The 21,241-nt window shown below is 43.4% G+C and overlaps 1 protein-coding gene across 3 annotated transcripts in view; it reads right to left on the reverse strand.

Annotated features, from left to right (window-relative positions):
- The window catches only part of PRUNE2 (prune homolog 2 with BCH domain), a 278,110-nt gene that overhangs the window by 108,082 nt on the left and 148,787 nt on the right, over positions 1 to 21,241 (reverse strand). For all 3 annotated transcript variants that reach the window (XM_068236688.1, XM_068236694.1, XM_068236677.1), the window contains exons 6-7: positions 20,727 to 20,788; positions 10,725 to 10,925 (exon numbers count right to left, since the gene is read on the reverse strand). In XM_068236688.1, the coding sequence (XP_068092789.1) occupies positions 10,725 to 10,925; positions 20,727 to 20,788 (263 nt within the window). The remainder of the gene's footprint in view (positions 1 to 10,724; positions 10,926 to 20,726; positions 20,789 to 21,241) is intronic.

The raw sequence follows: 21,241 nt of genomic DNA on the forward strand, positions 1-21,241 counted from the left end.
CTCAGCCCTCTTATTGGGCAGCAGAGAAAGGCGATCAGTCATTGGCCGAAGGGGGAGAGGAGGGAGGCTGAGGGAGGGGGGAACGAAGCGCAGCATGGCGCGGCACACATGCGCAAAAGAGATTATTTAAATTTATGACTTTTTTGACGGACACATGCCCAGGAAATACGGGCAATATGGACAGCGGGTTTTTGAGGTTTTTTTTACTGACAGTCCGTATAAATACGGACGCTTGGCAACCCTGGCGCTGAGCACTCTGCACTTTACTCGGACTCAAGCTGGCCATGGTGGGAGGGGGGGCTTTAATGGGGGCTGACCACATGACAGCTGGGGCTGAAGCCTGGGTAAGCCCCAGTGTAGCGCCGCCACTGATTTAGATATGGATGTTACTGTATGAATGTTTAACCACTTAACGACCAGCCAACGCCTATCGGCGGCGGCTGGTCGCACCTGTGTTTCTATGGAAACGTTTCCTGTCAGTTAACGGAGGGGGACTCCGTGAACAGCTTGCGAGCCTCCGATCGCGGCTCACAGGCTAAATGTAAACACCCGGGGACGTAATCCCCGTGTTTACATTTTACGGCGCTGCTGTCACAGCAGAGCCGTAAAGGAGATCGGCGACCCCGGCCTCTGATTGGCCGGGGATCGCTGCCATCAGATAGGCTGAAGCCTATCTGAGGCGGTACAGGATGGACCTCTGTCCTGTACCGCCTATATTGAGAAGGGGAGGGAGGGAAGGAGAGGGAGGGGGAATATCGCTGCGGAGGGGGGCTTTGAGGCGCTCCCCGCTAGGCACAAATAGCCGGTGGTGATCAGACCCCCCCCAACAGGACATCCCCTAGTGGGAAAAAAAGGGGGGAAGTCTGATCACCCTGCCTGCCACCTGATCTGTGCTGCGGGCTGGAGAGCCCACCGAGCACAGATCATACAAAAATGGGCTGGTCGTCAAGTAGTTAACCTGATTACGCACCTACCTTATATTGACACAATTCTGTGTTGCCATAAAGAAAAACCATAGTAGTCTGTCATCACAGGTGTTAGTCATCACTATACTTTAAAGTATGATTAACGGTATTCATAATCCATATTCAAGTCAAAGGTATTGACCTTGCGATGAGTAAACAAAACGCACTGTGCAATATTAGCAGAGCATACAGAAATGCTGTAAGAATGACATGTATGGACAAGCAGCACTAACAAACATCTCCAGGCTGTGATTATTAAATCCCATGTGCTGCAGAGGAAAAGGTCAACTAATAGCACACAAAGGAGTAATTGTGTGCATAGAAACAGAAGAATTGCCAAATTAAAGAGGCTGCTGATTTGTCTGCTGTTCCTAGTTAGTCCCCCTAACAAATATTGAAATACTCTTTTGTTCTCAAACTCAGCATTCCTTGGCATGCTCTGTAGAGTGGACAAGCACCAGCAGGTTTACTTGCAAAATGTTACAAAACAGACAGAATGAAACTACGTGAAAATGGCATATATGGTTCAGAAGTTTTTTGGTTTATTATATTCATAAATCAAGACAGATTTTATGATGTGCAGGGCCGGTTTAAGCAACGATGGGGCCCCGGGGCAAAATAAACCTGGGGGCCCCCCCAACATATACCCCGGAACAAAAATCTGCATTAGGGGACCTTTTTTGCAGCTGGTATAGTCAGGGTGTGAAGTCCCAATCGGTCGGAGCTCCACATTCTGGCTATCCCAGCCTGCATGGGGACAAGAGGTTAAAAAGTTTCAGGAGGGCGGACCCCACATAATTTTTTTTTTTTTAAATTCCCACACTCTAAACATAAAAAAAAAATTGGGAAAATAAGAAAAAATGCCAGGGATCTTCATACAGCCATGCTGCGGTTGTATAGCAATCCCTGGCCAAAGCGCTGCGGTTGCGTATAGACCCCTTGAAACCCTGTCAGGAAATTTATTGCGCTTTCGTTTGATGCATGTAAAATTACACTACCGTTAGGTTTGCTACTAAAAGTGACATTTACCGCATTTAAAAGTATACTTTTTTCCTTCGAAACTTTAAAATCGATTTTCTCAAAAACTATAAGGTCTTTTTGAAAAATTGTTTTTTCCTCTTATTCCTAATGATCTCCTTAACATATCCTGCAAATTTAGGGTTTCTAGCATTTAAGGTGGATTTGCTATTAACCATTAAAGTCGGCAGGTTTTTAAATGTGTATTTTTTTTCCTTTGAAACTTTAAAATCGATTTTTTCAAAAACTATAAGGCCGATTTGAAAATGTTTTTTTTTCCTCTTGTAGCCACTGGGGGCCCCTACAAGCTCTGGGGCCCTGGGGCAGCTGCCTCCTTTGCCTCTATGGTAGCGCCGGCCCTGAAAATGTTAAAAATAAATATTTCACATGACCCACGTGGAGCCAACAGGTGGCAGACCAAACTGTCCAGACTTCAAGAGGAACTTTGGTGAAAAAAATAAAAAAATAAATCACTACATCTGTACATCAAGTGAGTAGTTAAAAACTTGAAGAGGGATGATTTATATTTGCCATGTAATTCGTTCATGTTGTTTAATCCACAATCAGCCTGCCAATCATCTTTACCACTAGCAGACGAGGAAAAAAAAACAGACAGCACCAACTGCTATTATCTATATCCACACCCCCTGACGATGTGATAGGCTAAATTTTTTTTTAAATACATAGATATAGTAGACAAGTGGTAACAGGCAGCACCCAACCATCCAGATGCGACGTGCTTTTGGTTGTTGTCCCTTTGTCTCCAGGAACAGCAGGTAGAAACTCCAAGAGAAGAGACCCAGCACCGTCTTCAAACGTATCGTAAGCTCTTTATTTGTTTAAAGCATCAAAAGCATTAAAAAGGACAAGTCTATGTGACGTTTCGAGAGGAGCCTCGTCTCTTTCTCAAGCCGACAACGCCTCTGAATACATACAACTTCAAACGGCTTTCAATAGTGGTTGCTCCACTAAGGAGCCAGTCAAATGGTCTGGACGCCCAGTTGTCAACTAATCAGGCTAGGTTCCTAAATGTGAACCCTCCCATCCAGTGGAGGACCTGATGGAGAACTGCATCTATTTTTATGCTCCAATCACTTTAAAAAGACCGCTGGAGCGAAGACCAATGAGGGCAGAGCATGTCCTGAGTGAAGAACATCATATAACTGACGCACGCATAAATCCGCAATGGAAATACGCATGCGTGTATAGTGACGCATATGCGTAAAACCGTCCGCGTAAAAAACAGAAGCGTAAATTGTCTTAGACACAAACATTTCAATCCAATCGCCTATAATGGTAACGCGTGAAAAAAAAATTCGGCCATTATAGTTTTCGGCCACTATAGTTTTAAAATACCACATGCTACCGTAATTAAAACCCACACATTTTATTTGCCCATTTGTCCCGGTTATTGCAACGTTAAAATTATATCCCTAGTATAAGGTATGGTGGCAATATTTTATTTGGAAATAAAGGTATATTTTTTCAGTTTTAAATCCATCGCTAATTTTTATCCCATAAATTTATAATAATATTGCATTATTGTCAGATCTGAAAAGATTAGCTGGATGCTTGTTTCTGGTGTGATTCAGACACTACTGCATCCAAAAAAATCAGCAGGGCTGCCAGGAAACTGGTATTGTTTAAAAGGAAATAAATATGGCAGCCTCCATATACTTCTCACTTCAGTTGTCCTTTAAGGCTACTTACACACCAAGACGTTGCGTTTTAGGGGACGTTATGGTCGCATAACGTACCCCTAACGCAATGTATGGTGGTGTTGAAGTTGGACGTCAGATTGAGCTGCGTTATGCAGCCGCTCCAGGTTAGTGATAGGAAGTCCGGATCTTTTTAAGGATTCAGATCATTTGAATCGGATCATTGAAAAGATCCGGATCTTTGAAACAAATCATTTGAATCATTTTACTAGGGAAGCCGACTGGGTGAAATGATTAGCAGGACAGGACTTTCCCTGCACTGTACATTCTGTATGTTCCTGTTTCTTCCAGACAGACATCCACTGTGAACCGAATCTTTCATTGTGATGATCCGGATGATTCAACTCATAAAAAAGATCCGGATCAAATGAACAATTCGTTCATGATCTGGACAACACTACAGTCCCACCACGAGTCTCTGCAGTGCAGTGAATATTAATTAGCCATGTGGCTGGCCGTGGAGGAGGAGGGGAGACCTCCTCCTCCAACATTACTGAGCATGTGCAAGCAGTCTAACGCTGCTTAGCCCAGTATAACGTACAGCATGCAGCACTTTGTTTTTAACGTGCTGCGTTACAATGTAACGCAACGTGTGCACTGTGAACAGCAACATTGATTTTACAGTGCTGTGAGTTAGGCTGCGTTACTGGCTGCTGTAACTTGTAACGTGGGACTTTAACGTCCCACTGTGAAACCAGCCTCAACCTCCCATTAAGCAAAAAAATATTCAAAAGGAGTTTGATATTCCCTTTTTATTATATTTTCAATTGCTAAGTACTGAAAATTATTTTTTAGATGAGATGAAAAATGATCTCCTTGGAAAAAACTCAGGAGAATAATTAGTACAATATAGCCCAATTACTTACTGTTCCATAATCTATTCTACACTAAAAACATAGCTAATGTGAAGTTTTGGTTACATTCCACACAGTTTGAAAGATCAAAAATGACGAGAAATAATTATTGTGTAAAACAGACTATTTAGAAACTGTGGGTATTTAGAGTATGAAGACAGAGAAGAATGTGTTAGTGTGCTAGTTTAGAGAAACACTAAAAGTCTAATGCATGAACAGTATAACAGATGTGGTTGTATTTGCATACAGTGCTGCCCATAATTATTCATACCCCTGGCAAATTTTGACATAGGGCCCTTTTCCACTAGCAGTCGCTAGCATTCGCGCTGAACGCTAGCGATTGCTGAATCGCAATTCCTCCGTTTTCCCGACGTTTGCGGCCGCGATTTTGCTATGCTATGCACTGCATAGCAAAATCGCGGCAAAAGTCGCTCCGCGGCGCGATCGCGATCAAGTAAAAAACGAATCGCGGTAGTGGAAATGACCTACCGCGATTCCTATGTTAAAAAGCAAACCGTAGCGATTGTAAAATCGCTAGCGGTTTGCGGTTTTGCGATTCAGCTAGCGCAAACGTGCTAGTGGAAAAGGGCCCTAACAGTTACTTTTATTCAACCATCAAGTAATTTTTTGATGTGAAATGACATAGGTGTCTCCCAATAGATAATAAGACGATGTACAAGAGGCATTATTGTGGGGAAAAAATTCTCAGCTTTTATTTACATTTGAGCAAAAAGTGTCTAGTCCAAAATTATTCATTCCTTTCACAAACTGTCACAGTCTGTGGGAAAATCCAAAGTTCTATACCATTCCAAATACTCCAAGCGATTGTAAAGCGTCCTAATTACCCTGATCAACTGGGAACAGCTGTTTTAATCAACTCAACAGGTAAAAAACTGTAGCTCTCTGTAGTTGGTTTGTGGACAGTCATGGCTAAAACAAAGGAGCTTAGTGAGGACCTGCGGCTGCGCACTGTGGCTGCTCAAAAGTCAGGAAAGGGCTAAAAGGCCATTTCTAAATGTTTCAAGTTTCGTTGGCTACAATGCAAAGTATTATTTAAAAATACAAGATGTTCCGCACTGTGGGTAATCTTAGAGGACGTGGTCTGAAGCCAAAAGTGACACCTGTGCTGGCCAGGAAGATTTTGAAAGAGGTGAAAAAAAATCCAAGGATCACCACTAAGGGCTGGAACCCACAGGAGCGCTTTTGGCAGCGTTTTGGCAGCACTGCGAAACGCTAGCAGTTTGCCAAAACGCTGGGCTAATGTTAATGGATGGGGCAACTTCCACAGGAGCGTTTGCGTTTCTCAGAAACGCAAACGCAGGACATGCAGCATTTTGGGAGCGTTAGCGCTTCAATGTAAAGTATTGAACCGCTAGCGGAAACGCTCAGCAAAACCTAAACTGAGCGGTTTTGCTAGCGTTTTGAGGTTCAGCACACTGTAACAAAATGAAAAATAATTCACAGGACCAATCAGGATAAAAACGCAAAACGCAAAACGCTAGGCACCCGCTGGGGAAAAAAATACAATGTTGCAAAACACGACCAAAAACGTGCATGAATCCGCTTGCAAACCGCTCAGACAAAACGCTAGCGGTTGCGTTTTGCGTTTGCGGTTTTCAGTGGGTTCCAGGCCTAAGGCCATCCTGGTGAATCTGGGCTCTGCTGGTGGCAATGTCTCAAGGCAGACAATCGAACGGACACTGCACACTACTGGGTTCCACGGATGCAGACCAAGGAGGAAGCCACTTCTCCAGATAAGGCACACAAAATCTCGCTTGGCCTTTGCAAATGCTCATCTGAACAAAGAAGACTTCTGGTCTTCTATGTTATGGTCAGATGAAACAAAAATTGAATTGTTTGGTCACAATGATATTCCCTTCATTTGGCATAAAAAAGGAGAAGCCTTCAACCCAAAGAACACCATCCCCACTGTCAATTATGGTGGTGGGAATCTAATGCTTTGGGGGTGTTTTTCAGCCAATGGACCAGGGAACCTAATCACAGTAAATGGCATCATGAAAAAAGAGCAATACATGAGGATTATCACTGACAACATCAGGCAGTCTGCAGAGAAACTTGTCCTTGCGCACCAGTAAAGATGGCCCGAACGGTTCACCGGCGACCGGTTCCCGGCGAACTTCCGTGGTTCGCATTCACGGAGAACCGGGAACTTTTGCAGAAGTTCGATTCGCCCCCATAGTGCATAATTAGGGTCAACTTTGACCCTCTACATCACAGTCAGCAGGCACATTGTAGCCAATCAGGCTACACTCCCTCCTGGAGCCACTCCCCCCTTATAAAAGGCAGGCAGCGTCAGGCATTGGACTCACTCATGTGCCTGCAGTAATTAGAGAAGGGAGAGCTGCTGCAGACTCTCATAGGGAAAGCTTAGTTAGGCTCTTGTAGGCTTGTTAGCTAGCTCCTTGCTGATTCTTATTGGTAAAATAGCACCCCTCAACAGCTCTTTTGAGAGCTAATCTTGTTCTTCTGATCTATTTTTTTTCTTTTTGTGTGGCCCACTTGCATCATATACAGCCCTGTCAGTCAGTCGCAGCTGGCCTTTGGTGTAATGCCTACTGTGCCACTGCCAGGCCCAGCACATTCAGTGATTACCTGTGTGTGTGACAGGCAGCTGCAGATTTGTAATCCCATCCCAATCACTGCACCTGTTCACTGTTCAGTGCACCTACCTACCTACCTACATGAGCGCACGCATTGTTAATACCACCAGTCAATGCACCTGTTCACGGCGTTACCTGTGTGTGTGTGTGACAGGTGCACATTTGTAATACCCATCACTGCATATACCTACCTGTTGTGTTCAGTGCACCCACCTACCTATGTGAGCACACGCAGTGTGATATTTAATACCACCAGTCACTGTACCTGTTCACGGTATGTGTGTGTGACAGGTGCACATTTGTAATACCCATCACTGCATATACCAACCTGTTGTGTTCAGTGCACCCACGTACCTACGTGAGTGCACGCAGTGTGATATACCACCCTGTGCATACCTGTAAACTGCACCTGTGTGACTGCCTGCCCCAAGACTAAGTCGCTCCCCACACAGCACCTCTGCCCGCAGGCCGCTTGATTGCCTTCTCTGCCACAACCAACAGGGTCCAGAACTAAAGGTGGATTCCTGAATTTTAAGGCCGCTGCTAGCAGCGGCCGCTATACTAATTTTTCTGGTGCGTGTACATGCCTGCCTAATTTTTGTGGCTGCACTGCAGCTGCAACAACAAAACAAAAGTCATGTGCATGTGCCAATTCCCCTTCGTGATCATTACCTTACCACGGTGAAGGGGCTTGCATATCACAATTAAGCAATGACTTGCAGCTGCAGTGCAGCCAGAAAAATTAGGCAGGCATGTACACGCACCAGAATGCAATATGCAGTGATGGGTATTACAAATGTGCACCTGTCACACACACGTACCGTGAACAGGTACAGTGACTGGTGGTGTTAAATATCACACTGCGTGTGCTCACGTAGGTAGGTGGGTGCACTGAAGGGAACAACAGGTAGGTATATGCAGTGATGGGTATTACAATGTGCACCTGTCATACACAGACAGGTACCGGACAGGCACAGTGACACTGCGTGCGCTCACGTAGGTAGGTGGGTGCACTGTGAACAACAGGTAAGTATATGCAGTGATGGGTATTATAATGTTCACCTGTCACACACAGACAGGTACCGGACAGGCACAGTGACACTGCGTGCGCTCACGTAGGTAGGTGGGTACACTGTGAACAACAGGTAGGTATATGCAGTGATGGGTATTACAATGTGCACCTGTCACACACAGACAGGTACCGGACAGGCACAGTGACACTGCGACCGCTCACGTAGGTAGGTGGGTGCACTGTGAACAACAGGTAGGTATATGCAGTGATGGGTATTACAATGTGCACCTGTCACACACAGACAGGTACCGGAGAGGCACAGTGACACTGCGTGCACTCACGTAGGTAGGTGGGTGCACTGTGAACAACAGGTAGGTATATGCAGTGATGGGTATTACAATGTGCACCTGTCACACACAGACAGGTACCGGACAGGCACAGTGACACTGCGTGCGCTCACGTAGGTAGGTGGGTGCACTGTGAACAACAGGTAAGTATATGCAGTGATGGGTATTATAATGTTCACCTGTCACACACAGACAGGTACCGGACAGGCACAGTGACACTGCGTGCGCTCACGTAGGTAGGTGGGTACACTGTGAACAACAGGTAGGTATATGCAGTGATGGGTATTACAATGTGCACCTGTCACACACAGACAGGTACCGGACAGGCACAGTGACACTGCGACCGCTCACGTAGGTAGGTGGGTGCACTGTGAACAACAGGTAGGTATATGCAGTGATGGGTATTACAATGTGCACCTGTCACACACAGACAGGTACCGGAGAGGCACAGTGACACTGCGTGCACTCACGTAGGTAGGTGGGTGCACTGTGAACAACAGGTAGGGGTATGCAGTGATGGGTATTACAATGTGCACCTGTCACACACAGACAGGTACCGGACAGTCACAGTGACACTGCGTGCGCTCACGAAGGTAGGTGGGTGCGCTGTGAACAAGAGGTAGGTATATGCAGTGATGGGTATTATAATGTGCACCTGCCACACACAGACCGGTACCGGACAGGTACAGCAACACTGCGTGCGCTCACGTAGGTAGCTGGGTGCACTGAAGTGAACAACAGGTAGGTACATGCAGTGACGGGTATTATAATGTATTAATTATACCACCAAGGGGCCAAAGGCCAGCTGCGACTGACTGGCAGGGCTGTATAGAATGCAAGTGGGCCACACACAAAAATATATATATATAAAACAAGAACAAAATTAGCTCTCAAAAGAGCTGTTGAGGGGTGTTTTTTTAGCAATAAGAATCATCAAGCAGCAAGCTAACAAGCCTACAAGCCTAACTAAACTTTCCCTATGAGAGTCTGCAGCAGCTCTCCCTTGTCTAATTACTGCATGTCTGATGCTGCCTGCCTTTTATAAGGGGGGAGTGGCTCCAGGAGGGAGTGTAGCCCGATTGGCTACAATGTGCCTGCTTACTGTGATGTAGAGGGTCAAAGTTGACCCTAATGATGCACTATGGGGGCGAATCAAACTCTTGCAAAAGTTCCCGGTTCTCTGCGAACGCAAACCACGGAAGTTCGCCGGGAACCGTTCGCCATCGAATTGTTTGGGCCATCTCTATGCGTTACACAGTGAGTTTGGTGTGTCAGTGTGAAGCAGTACTCTAATTATACTGCCTGATTGATGTATACACATGCAAGATGTTTTAAAGCACTTTAGGCCTGCAATTTAGCATGCAATGTGATTTCTGCCCTTAAAATGCTGCTTTGCGTCAAATCCAGATTTTTCCCCGGGACTTTTGGCGTCTAGCCCACTCATCCATGCAAAAACTCAGATGTTAGACCCCTTGAAACATCTTTTCCATCACTTTTGTGGCCAGCATAAGTGTTTCTAGTTTTCAAAGGTCGCCTCCCCATTGAAGTCTATTGCGATTCTCGAAAGATCGCGTGAACCAAACTTTTGCGGAAGTTCGCGGTTTGCAAACCGAAAATCAGAGGTTCGGGCCATCTCTAGTAACGCACCAGTGGACATTTCAGCATGACAATGACCCAAAACATACAGCAAAAATGCTGAAGAAATGGTTAGCAGACAAAACATTAACGTTTCGGAGTGGCCCAGCCATAGTTCTGACTTGAATCCACTTGAGAATCTGTGGAGGAACCTAAAGATTAGGGTAATGGCAAGAAGACCCTCCAACCTAAGAGATTTGGAGCTCATTGCTAAAGATGAATGGGCAAAAATATCAGTGGAGACATGCTAAGAGCTGGTCTGCAATTATAGTAAGCGTTTGATTGCTGTAATAGACTTTTCTATTGATTATTGAGAAGGGTATGAATTATTTTGAACTGGACACTTTTTGTTCAGATGTAAATAAAAAATTAGTATTTTTTTCCCCAATAATGCCTCTTGTACATCGTCTTATTATCTTTTGGGAGACACCTATGTAATTTCCCATCAAAAATTACTTGCTGATTGAATAAAAGTAACTTTAAGTCAAAATTTGCCAGGGGTATGAATAATTATGTGCAGCACTGTATGTCATATGAATGCAGTAATTCTCTTACCTTGCCCTGTATAGTCAAAGGAATCTGCTTCATCTGGAGTATCAAGATCATCTACATTGATGTCCAATTCATCTGGCGTGTCAAGATTGTCATCAGACAAGATGGAGCCTTCACTGTGGTCCAGAGACAAGTTTATATTGGGAGCTGTAAGCTTTATTTTTTTGGCGTGAGAACCATTCAGATCCAATGAATTTGGAGGTTCTGAAAATATAACAAAAGTATCCAGAAAAATGTTGATGCATGTGTTTAAACCAGGTGAAATGTTAAAAGACAATAAACATATATTTTATATCAGCACCAAACAAATTCTAGTTCTTCTGGTGTTTTAACAAAAATGATCTCCTATGTCTAATGTTCACAGTTTACCGGTGTACTTATAATGAAAATTACAGAGTGTACATAAAACTAAAATTGTTTTTTTTTTTTATACAAATCAAGATGCTCTTTTGAAAGGGACCCTTGGGAATACTGTAGCTGTAAAATAAGACCTGTATGGTCACAAATTGATTTAGTATTGGTAACCTGTATGTCTGGTATCCTGGACTGGAATTAATAGAGGTCACAACTTACTTACAATACATGTATATGCAACACACTTACACTTTTTAAAATTAATCTGGTGCATGCAAAATAAAAATTAGTCTTTTCGTCATTTGGATACATTTTGGGAGGATAATAATAATCCAAACATTTCTATAGTATTTTTCTCCTGTTGGACTGAAATCGCTCAGCCACTGGGTCATGCGCAAGAGGCCACCCTGCAGGGAAACAGTAAAAAAGGGCGCAGGTGGCTAGTGGACAAATCGGGCGCCGCCATTCACTCCCATAATAAATATCGTTTACTGGGCACCGAACAGGAAAAAAGGGCGCCCGAGAATAATAACGTTTTCCAACGGCGCCCGAAGATTTTTAATGTTTTATAACTGCTTGTGATGATTTACGTTTCCTATTTCAATAAAACATTATTTTAAATGTTATCCCTTACTGTTTGTAAAACATTGTTATTCACAAAATAAAGCGATCAGTACGTAACGTAAATTGTAATATATTTTATCCCTTACTGTTTCCAAAACATTATTCTACACACAATACAGTGATCACTAAGGAGGATCTTAGGTTTAGGCACCACCAGGGGGGTCTTAGGTTTAGGCACCATCAGGGGAGTCTTAGGTTAAGGCACCACCAGGGGGGTCTTATGTTTAGGCACCACCAAGGGGGTCTTAGGTTTAGGCACCACCAGGGGGGTCTTAGATTTAGGCACCACCAGGGGGGTCTTAGGTTTAGGCACCACCAGGGGGTCTTAGGTTTAGGCACCAATACGGGGGTCTAGGGGTTAGGGGTAGGTACAGGGAGGGTTACTTACTAATTTTTTTTAAACGTTTTTATGCATTTCAGTTTTTAAACGGAAGATTAACGTTTTCACAATTGCCGATTTCATGCACATTATTTAATGATTTATAACTTTATAAAACATTATTTATAAACGAAATATAGTACAATATATTTTTAAACGTTATCCATGCTTATCGTTTAAAACCCAGCGCCCTTTTTTCCCAGCGCCCCTTTTTAACGTACGCACCCTGCAGTGTTAGGGAGTCTTGCATTCAATTCCTTACTGAAGAGGTTCTGACCCCAGCCAGGATTCAAACCCTGGTTTACCATGTCAAATGTGGTGCCCCTAACCAGTTTACTATCCAGAGATCAAGATCAGCTCTTCCTGCACAAAGTAATCTAGGGGAATATTTCCCTACTAATTACTTAATTTATCCCCTCTGCATGTAATTCAGGGTCCACCTATTGCGAGCCTCCAAATGACAGAGATTTAATGGCGGCACCCAAATTTGGTGCTGCGCAACTAATTTTTCCCAAATGCTGTAAAAAAAAAGTTATCACAAGATATTTTAGCTAAAAAATGTCCTGGTTTTCCTCTTGCTTTTACCTTGAATGAATAAAACAATGTTGCAGACAAGAAGATTAGCATAATACCACCTAGTCTGTTTATTTATTCATTTATTTTTTTACTTACAGAATTAAAAGACAATATTGGTGATACTGCAGAGAAAAGAATAGAGACGTAGCAGCACCTACTGTTGAAAATGTATAACAATAAATGTTTCAATGATCAAAAATAATAATTAAAACCAGTTAAAATCCACAATCAACAAATCTCTTTCCATGATATGATAATAATGCACACGTTATATACTGTAGACTATAATTCATTTCAGTAGGTTCAAACCTGTCCCCCCCCCCCCCCCCCCCCCCACACACACACACACACTCTGAGCCCCAAGTTCACAAGGAAAAGAACAATGATGTGAGGAAGATATGAAAAAAAGTGCAGTCATGCTGGCAATTCATGCAAACAAAAATGCAAAAATTCTGAAAAAAGTGCAGCTTAAAAAGACTCTGTAACAAAATGTTCAGCCTTATTTCTTCTATCCTATAAGTTCCTATACCTGTTCTAATGTTTTACTTGTTCTAATGGATTACTGCAGCCTTTTCTAGTTGCACTGTCCTGTCTCTGTACTATATCTAATCTTCCTTTCTTTGTCAAGCTTTGTCGACCCAGGGAGGTCCTCTTCCTATAGCTTGTAAAGAATAAATGCTCTACCTGATAATTTCGCTGCTCTGGTGTGCCTTTTTGAGTGTTTTTTATCCATTATTGCTCCAGGAAAAATCCAGTATGGCCGCCAGCTCATACCCCTTCGGCTTTTGGGTTAGAAGCTGTTCTGGATGTGCTATCTAGGCTCTATGAAACTATAGACAAGCAGGGCTGCTGCTGCAGGCTTTCATCTGTGTGCTTTTAACTTTTATTATTCTGGTACGCTGTGTGGCTGCCTGTAGGAAGTGTCTCTCATAGGAATGAAACGGCACAGATAATAATGATGACTGCACAGTGCACACAGATCACACAACAGCCACACTTGTCTGTTGTTTCAGAGCTTCTTTCTCAGCAGGAGCAGCCGCTCCCATGTCATCAGAGCTCTGAGTATGAAAAGCAGGAAAGCTGAGGCAGGACAGGGCGGGCTTGAAAAGACTCCACAGAAGAATGATTGAGCTATAATGATTCCAGGTCAAACCTAGACTGAATGCTCGGTCAGGGATTCTTTTCAGAGCTGATAACAGGCAGATTGAGCAGAGAATGATGAAACTAAAAGCAGGGAGGTGTTTACTGTCATGTTCCCACTGATAAATGTAATGAAATACATGAGGGTGCTTCGTCTCTGGTTCTCTTTAAATACAGTTGTGTTCAAAATTATTCAACTATCCCAAAACGTATGTGGTAGTGTTCTGTGGACTGATGAAACAAAATTAGAACTGTTTGGGCCCATGGATAAATGCTATGTTTGGAGGAGGAAGAACAAGGCCTATGAAGAAAAGAACACCTTGCCTACTGTGAAGCATGGCGGGTGGTCAATCATGCTTTGGGGCTGTTTTGCTTCTGCAGGTACAGTGTGTGCAAGGTACCATGAATTCTCTTCAGTACGAGGAGATATTGGAAGAAAATGTGATGTAGTCCGTCACAAACCTGAGGCTTGGTAGACGTTGGACCTTTCAACAGGACAATGATCCCAAGCATACCTCCAAGTCCACTAGAGCATGGTTGCAGATTAAAGGCTGCAACATTTTGGAGTGGCCATCGCAGTCACCAGACTTAAATCCGATTGAGAACCTCTGGTGGGACAGAGTTGCAGAAAGCAGTTGCAGCGCACAAGCCTAAGAATGTGACTGATGGAGGCTTTTGCTCATGAAGAATGGGCTAAGATACCCGTAGATCGCTGCAAGACACTTGTGTCAAGCTTTGCTTCAAGTTTAAAAGCTGTTATAACTGGAGAAGGATGTTGTACTAAGTACTAAGAATGAATGTCACTTGGGGGTTGAATAAAACTGATAATGATGTGAGCACAGAAAAGACATTTGTGGTTATTTCATTATAAATGTTATGTTATATTTTTCTGACTTGATTTAATTGTAAACAAGATGCCTGAAATGATCAAAATCAATGTCAAACTGGCCAAAACACTCAATTTCAGTGTGGTTTGAATAATTTTGAACACAACTGTACATACAGTGCTAATGACAACCATAGAAGCAAATTCAAAAAACGACACACATGGAAATGTGCTTACTATAGTGTTCTGTGCAATGGAACGGCGTATACCTGTACTACTAAGATGCAAAAAATAGGGAGCAGAAAAAGTGCATACTACATAGGGTGAGATGAATAGCTGGTAGTCTGAATAATAGAACATCAGGAAGGAAACCAGAAGACTTTAGTCTATCCCCTATCAAACCCCTATCTTGTGGCCCACATGTGTCACAGGCTTCTAACACCTGCTTAACACACTATTTACGGTAGATGTGTACAGATATTATATATTGTTGTCATTAGCACTGTATGTACTGTATTTGAGAATGCTGCACTTTTTTCAGAATTGTTGCATTTTTGTTTACATGAATTGCCAGCACAACGGCACTTTTTCATGTCTAACTCACATCATTGTTTTTTTCTTGTGAACCCAGGTTCAGCATTAAGGGGGTTCAGGTTTGAAATTACTAAAATAAATTATAATCTATAACTTGCGCATTATCAAATTATAGTGTGAGGATCCGCTGGGCTGCCTGCGCAGGCAGGCAGCCTTTTGACCACTGTTCAGGTCTGCATTCTGCAGGTCTCTGGAAGAGAGACCTTTTGTCAGTATTGCAGCTTGCTGCTGAGGAATTTGCATATGTTTGTCATGCAGATTGCCTAGCCACATCCTTTGTAGGCTTGCTCTATAAATACTATGTGATATCACAGACCTGGGCTGGTCATAAGGGTTAGTCCTGTGTAACATACCTGTAGTGTCAGCCTTGCTCATTGTTTAAGATTAGCTTAGAGTAATTCCTGGGACTGCACTAGGCAGGTTCCCTAGTGCAGTTAGGATTGCATATCTGTTTTGTTTGTCTGTTGCGATTGTCCTGTCCCAGCGGTGGTCAACAGGAGATCGTTCTGATCTTTGTTCTTGGAGTGTGGCTGGAGCAGCGGTTGCTACCAGCTATCTCATCTACCTGTCTAGCTTGGATCGCACTCGCCTTGTGCTAGTGCTGTGGATCCTTCTCTTCTGTCTTCCTGGATCGCACTAGCCTCTTGCGCTAGTGCTGTGGATCCTATCTCTCACTTATTCCTGTTTTCGTGTATCTGTCTTGTCTGCTACGAACACTTGCTGAAGGCTCGGTGAGGTAACCATTAAGCAAGCGCTCGCGTCCTCTGTTTCATGTTTGTCTGTCGGTGGTTAGTTAGGCGTGCTTGTCTCTGTTGTGCTTAACACGCGGAGACCGCGCATAAACGCGTGCGCTGTTGCGAATGAGTGCGGTGTTCGCATTTAGTTGGCGTTTGTTATTTTCCGTATCTCCTCATTGTATGATTTGCTGTGCCTTTGCTACTCTCGTGCTCTGCCTTGCTGTAGCCTTGTGTCACCTCTGGCAATCGCCTCTCTCGCGATTGCGTTCCTACTTCATATCTGCTGTTGTGTATGCACCGTCGTGGATTGGCGACTAGTTTGGTGCACACACATACAATCTGTCCCTGTGCTCATTCTCTTCCACAATCGCTTCTCTTGCGATTGCGTTCTCACTTGGTTTCTTCTGTTGTGTGTCCACCGTCGCAGGTGGCGGCTAGATTGGTGGACAAACATACATTCCTCATCTGTGCTTATTCGGTCTTGTGTCGCTGTTAGCAATCGCCATCTCCGGCGATTGCCTTCTCGCTTTGTCTTCCTGGTTGTGTGTTCATCGTCGCAGGGTGGCGACTACTTTGGTGAACACACTTACCCTCTGTCGCTTTGATCTCTCTCTTTCAGGGCTATCTTGCCCTGCGTTTCTTCCCTTCGTACAATTCCTGTCTGGCGTGTGTGGCAGGGCAGAGGAGCTGTTCCTCTGCACTCCACAGCTCCCCCTGTCGACAGCAATTTCCCTCTACAGGTGCATTGCACCTTTTGCTGGGTTCCCGCAAATTATACGCTTGTGGAGGATTTCCGCAGTGTCAGCGCACGTCTTGTGCGCTGATCACGGAGAGAATTCCACAATCGTTACATATAGAAGGAGATTCGTTCATTGTGGATTTTAAATGGTTTTAATTCTTATTTTTGATTTTTGAATATAGTATTGTTTTATATTTTCAACAGTAGGTGCTGCTGCATTGCAATTATTTTCTTTGCAGTATCCTGTTTAACTTATTGGCATAGGACGTGTTGACAGAATTGCTGCAACACACTTCCTGGTTAGTTTTGCAGATTATACTGGTGACTTTGTATGTGTCATGGCATTTGTACAAATGTTTGCTCAAATGATATGTTTCCATAAAAAACAGAAAATCATTAATAGCGTTCCTAAATACAACATAATCCTCATAATTACTGCTAAATGTAAAAGGAGACTGTGGTGAGTAGATATTAATAAGCACATATGACATTTTGCAAAGATGTGATGAGCTGAAGATGGGCACTCTACCCAAAAAAGCCTTATTACTTCCTGTAATAATTTTTTTTACAATACACTGTATTTCTGCGTGTTTTCTTGTTTTGCTGTACTTTATTCAAATGCTGTACAACATCACTATTTTTTTTTTATGAAGTGATTTTGAAAGTTGACCTTTCCTTGGCCTTACAAAATGTGTTGTTCAGCAGAACTGAAAATACAGAATAGTACAAGCACATAAAAAAAATAATAACCTATATCGTGTTTTACAACCATATAGTACATTTCAGAACCACTCAGCCAAATCATTGTGTGGCTCACTGTTCAAACTACTAATTATCTCTGCAGCCTAATTAAAAACTGTGAAATGCAAAGCTGTTTTCTCTTAACAAGTGAATAAAAGTTGAATCACATGCCAAGTCTAAAAATAAAACACTTTTAACACCATCGTATGAGAGAATGGGTGTAACTTAACACAGACCTAAAGTCTGCAACAAAAAACAGAAAAAGACATTGTAAAAATAAAACGAACAATAAGAAAGCAAAATGATAGAACTGTAATGTATCTGTATTATTTTTTGATTTTTTTTGATCATGAGTTGAATTTTCATATGGTTTTACGCTATGGGAAGGACTATGTGCTTTATTTGAGGTGATTGCTGTGGATACAATGTTGAGCAAAGTACCACCAAGAGGAGCCAGTATAGGCAGGGGATTGCCTGAAAATATCCCAGAGGCGAGTGAGACCCATCTAGCTGAGGGTCATCTTCTAAGGGTGAGTGCCCACTTCTGAGGGTGAGGTGTTGGTGGTCATTCCATATGCATCTGGGAAACAAGTCTGGCATGGAAGTGGAGACGTAATGCCCTGTATCTATGTGCCAAACCCAATTCCGGGCACAATTCAGTCGTGCTTGGCGAAATAAAAGCGATTCTGATTCTTCTGACATAGGACTTTGAATATATTGCATTTAGAACTGTGAATACAGCAGGAGCGCTATTTCCTTTCATAAATCTAGTTGTCTTGTTAATTTTAAGGAGCACACCACCGTATTTTTATAGACAATCTCAAGTTGGTCAGCGCAGTGTGTTTGGACTTGAATGATCAAAAAGTCAATAATCTTTTATTAGAACAACAAGCTAAAAGATTGTACTGTACAACCACACATTTCTACAGACCACCCATAAACCACCCTCATAAAAACATAACCCCCCCCCCCCCCCCCGTCATGGCGCAGATTCCTCCGGAACAGAAATCTGCGCCATGATATGGAGGGAGGTTCACGCTATAGCTCACGCTATTTATCAAATAAATGCAGGCAATGCAATGTGATGGCCAGTGATCCCATTCTTCACAAAATAAAATGCAATGCTTGTTCAGGTTAGATGGGAGCTCCAGTTTTAAAAGGGGTGCAAAATCAGCATTAGGAGGGAATGAGGCATCTGTGTCATATGAGGCAGGAGCACTACTTGTGGATGGGTTTAAAGCAGCAGTTGTTAGAAGGGGGGCAGAGGCTCTGATTACAATGGGTAAAGGTGGTGACAGGAGAGTGCTAGTGAAATGGAAAGAAAAAGAGCACCAGCTAGTGAAATGACAGAAAAGCCCTGCAACGGAGAAGGGGTACTGGTCTGTAATGGGCAATGGAGCACTAATCACATGTGGGGTACAGTAGCAGCAATTACAAAACGCTGGCAGAGGAACACTTGTGGGAGGGAAACTGAATGAACGGTAATTAAAGCAGAGGGGCACAGGAACAATCATTGCAAGCAGACATCGGTGGAGCACTGACGCATAGAAAGAAACATAAAACTAGGAGGTGTGAATACCAATGCTTGAGCAGGCAAAGTATGAATAACTCCATGCAGTGACAGATATGAAAGGTGGATAGATGGATGTGAAGTTGTTTTTCTAGCAGTAAACAGTGTACATCTGCTATGTGTAGACTGCAGGGCATGCTGTTAAATGTATAGTTAAATTTGAGAAATAATGAGCGCGCCTACTTATATACATTGTTGCTGTCAGCAGCCTTTATGAGCTTGATTGAGGAATTTTCAGTCTCAACGTGTTAAATCTGCTTTGTTTTAGGACTGTGTTACTTCTGTACACCAGCAGGCACTTGTGGAATGTGAAGAGAATAATCGGCAAGGCTTTGATGCTGGGTACCAAGTGAAGCAGCAGAGATAGAGCTGCAGTCCAAAAGGAAAGAAAGAGGGAGAGAAAAGGGGTGACAGAGACAGCCACAAGTGAAAGAACCAAGGGAAAGAGAGAAACAGAGGTGGAAGAAGGTGGTGGAGAGAGAGAGAGAGAGAGAGAGAGACTTGGGGCAGGGCAGTTTTTAGGCCACCAGTATTAGCTAGCAGATGTAGTCTCCCTAGTATAGGTAGCCAGGTGTCCCCTTAATGTAAGCCCCCTCCAGTATTGGTGGCCAGATATGCGCCCAGTATAGGTAGCCAGGTATAGGTGCACCCCCTGCATAGGTAGCCAAGCATAGGAGCCCCTGTATAAGTAGCCAGGTATAAGTGCCCAAGTATAGATAGCTAAGCATAGGTGCCCCCACTATAGATGCCCCAGGTGTAGGTAGCCACGCATAGATGCCCCCAGTAAAGGTAGCCAGGCATAGGTGCCCCCAATATAGGCAGCCAGGTATTACAGTGTAGAAAGGGGGTGCAGTGTAGGGAGGGCCACCACTGCTGAAGCTGCTGAAACTATCGCACAGCTTCAGCAGCGGTGGGCACGGGTTACTCTGGCAACTCACCTCATCCGAGCTCTAGTCAGGATGCAATAGAGCTCCACGTGCTACCAGTCTTCTGTGTCTCCAGCCCCACTTAGGCAGGGAACACACTTAACTGTTTTTGTGCGTGTTTTCTGCACAGAAAAACTGAGAACTCATGTAAATCATTGGGCTAGTTCACACTTAATGCGTTTCTCGCGCACAGAAAAAAATGACATCCTGCAGGATAATTCTGCACATTTGTGAGTTTTCTCTATCAGTTACATTACCTGCTGTGAAAAAACGTGCACGTTTTTCTTCATACAAACACACATAGTGTGCAGAAAACTCATGCAGAAAAACACATGCAGAAAACTAAAAGACAAGTGTGTCCTCTGACTTCCTTTAACCAGGAAGTATGTTCCGTGAGATTTTAGAGGTCATTATGGCACCTACTAGGTCTCGGCCCTGCTGCCGCCACCAGTCAGTGCACACACCCGTCTGCTGCGCATGTGCGCGCACACCCGTTCACCCGACACTTGCGCCATGTCCGCTTGCTGTGTGCACACACTTGCCTGCCCAGCCGGTCTCCTGGCCCGTCTTGTGTCCTGTCCCAACGGCTGTATCAGTGCAGGAGATGCACAGTAGCACAAAAGCACTGACACACGGACAGGACGCAGGCACACTTGCTAATTATAAGGTAGGAGTAGTCTGAGGTTGCAAAAAGGCTGTACACATCCCTGGGAATAAATAATTCTGTAGAGGATAACATTGCAGCCAAGATAAGGCCCTTAGTGAAAACATTCTTATAAACAAAGCAGATATCTCTTACCAGGTCTGAATTCTGCTGAATCATACGGGATGTCCATTCCCACATCATCCAATAATATTGATCTAAAAGAAGAAAATACAATAAGCTGAACTTTCCATTGAACTTTCCATTCCAATACTATTAAAATAAATTGTTTTCTGTTTCCTCTGAAGATCTCCCCTCACTTCCTGTTCTTGTTGCTCAGAACTTATCTGTAGGAAATCTCTTCAAGCGGTATTGTCACCATAAAAATCAAATTTCAACAGAAACTGGTCTGAGTGTGATAAGTGATAAAGAGGCTAATCCTACTTTCAAAACTTGCAAAACTTTTTCTGCTGTTATGATTTGGATTTATCACATACTTTAGGAGCACTGGCACTTTACTAGTCAGTGACAAACAGTTGAATGCTGGGGGTTCTTTTTATCTATAATTTATTCCTCCTCTTCCATTTATTTTCCAGCCTAGCTTCTTATCTGAAACACCTCTGCTCACTTGTGTTTACAAGCAAGCGATTGGAGGAGAAAAGAAAAAAAGT

Source organism: Hyperolius riggenbachi, chromosome 1 (assembly GCF_040937935.1).
Source record: "Hyperolius riggenbachi isolate aHypRig1 chromosome 1, aHypRig1.pri, whole genome shotgun sequence".
In the NCBI taxonomy this organism is placed as follows: domain Eukaryota; kingdom Metazoa; phylum Chordata; class Amphibia; order Anura; family Hyperoliidae; genus Hyperolius; species Hyperolius riggenbachi.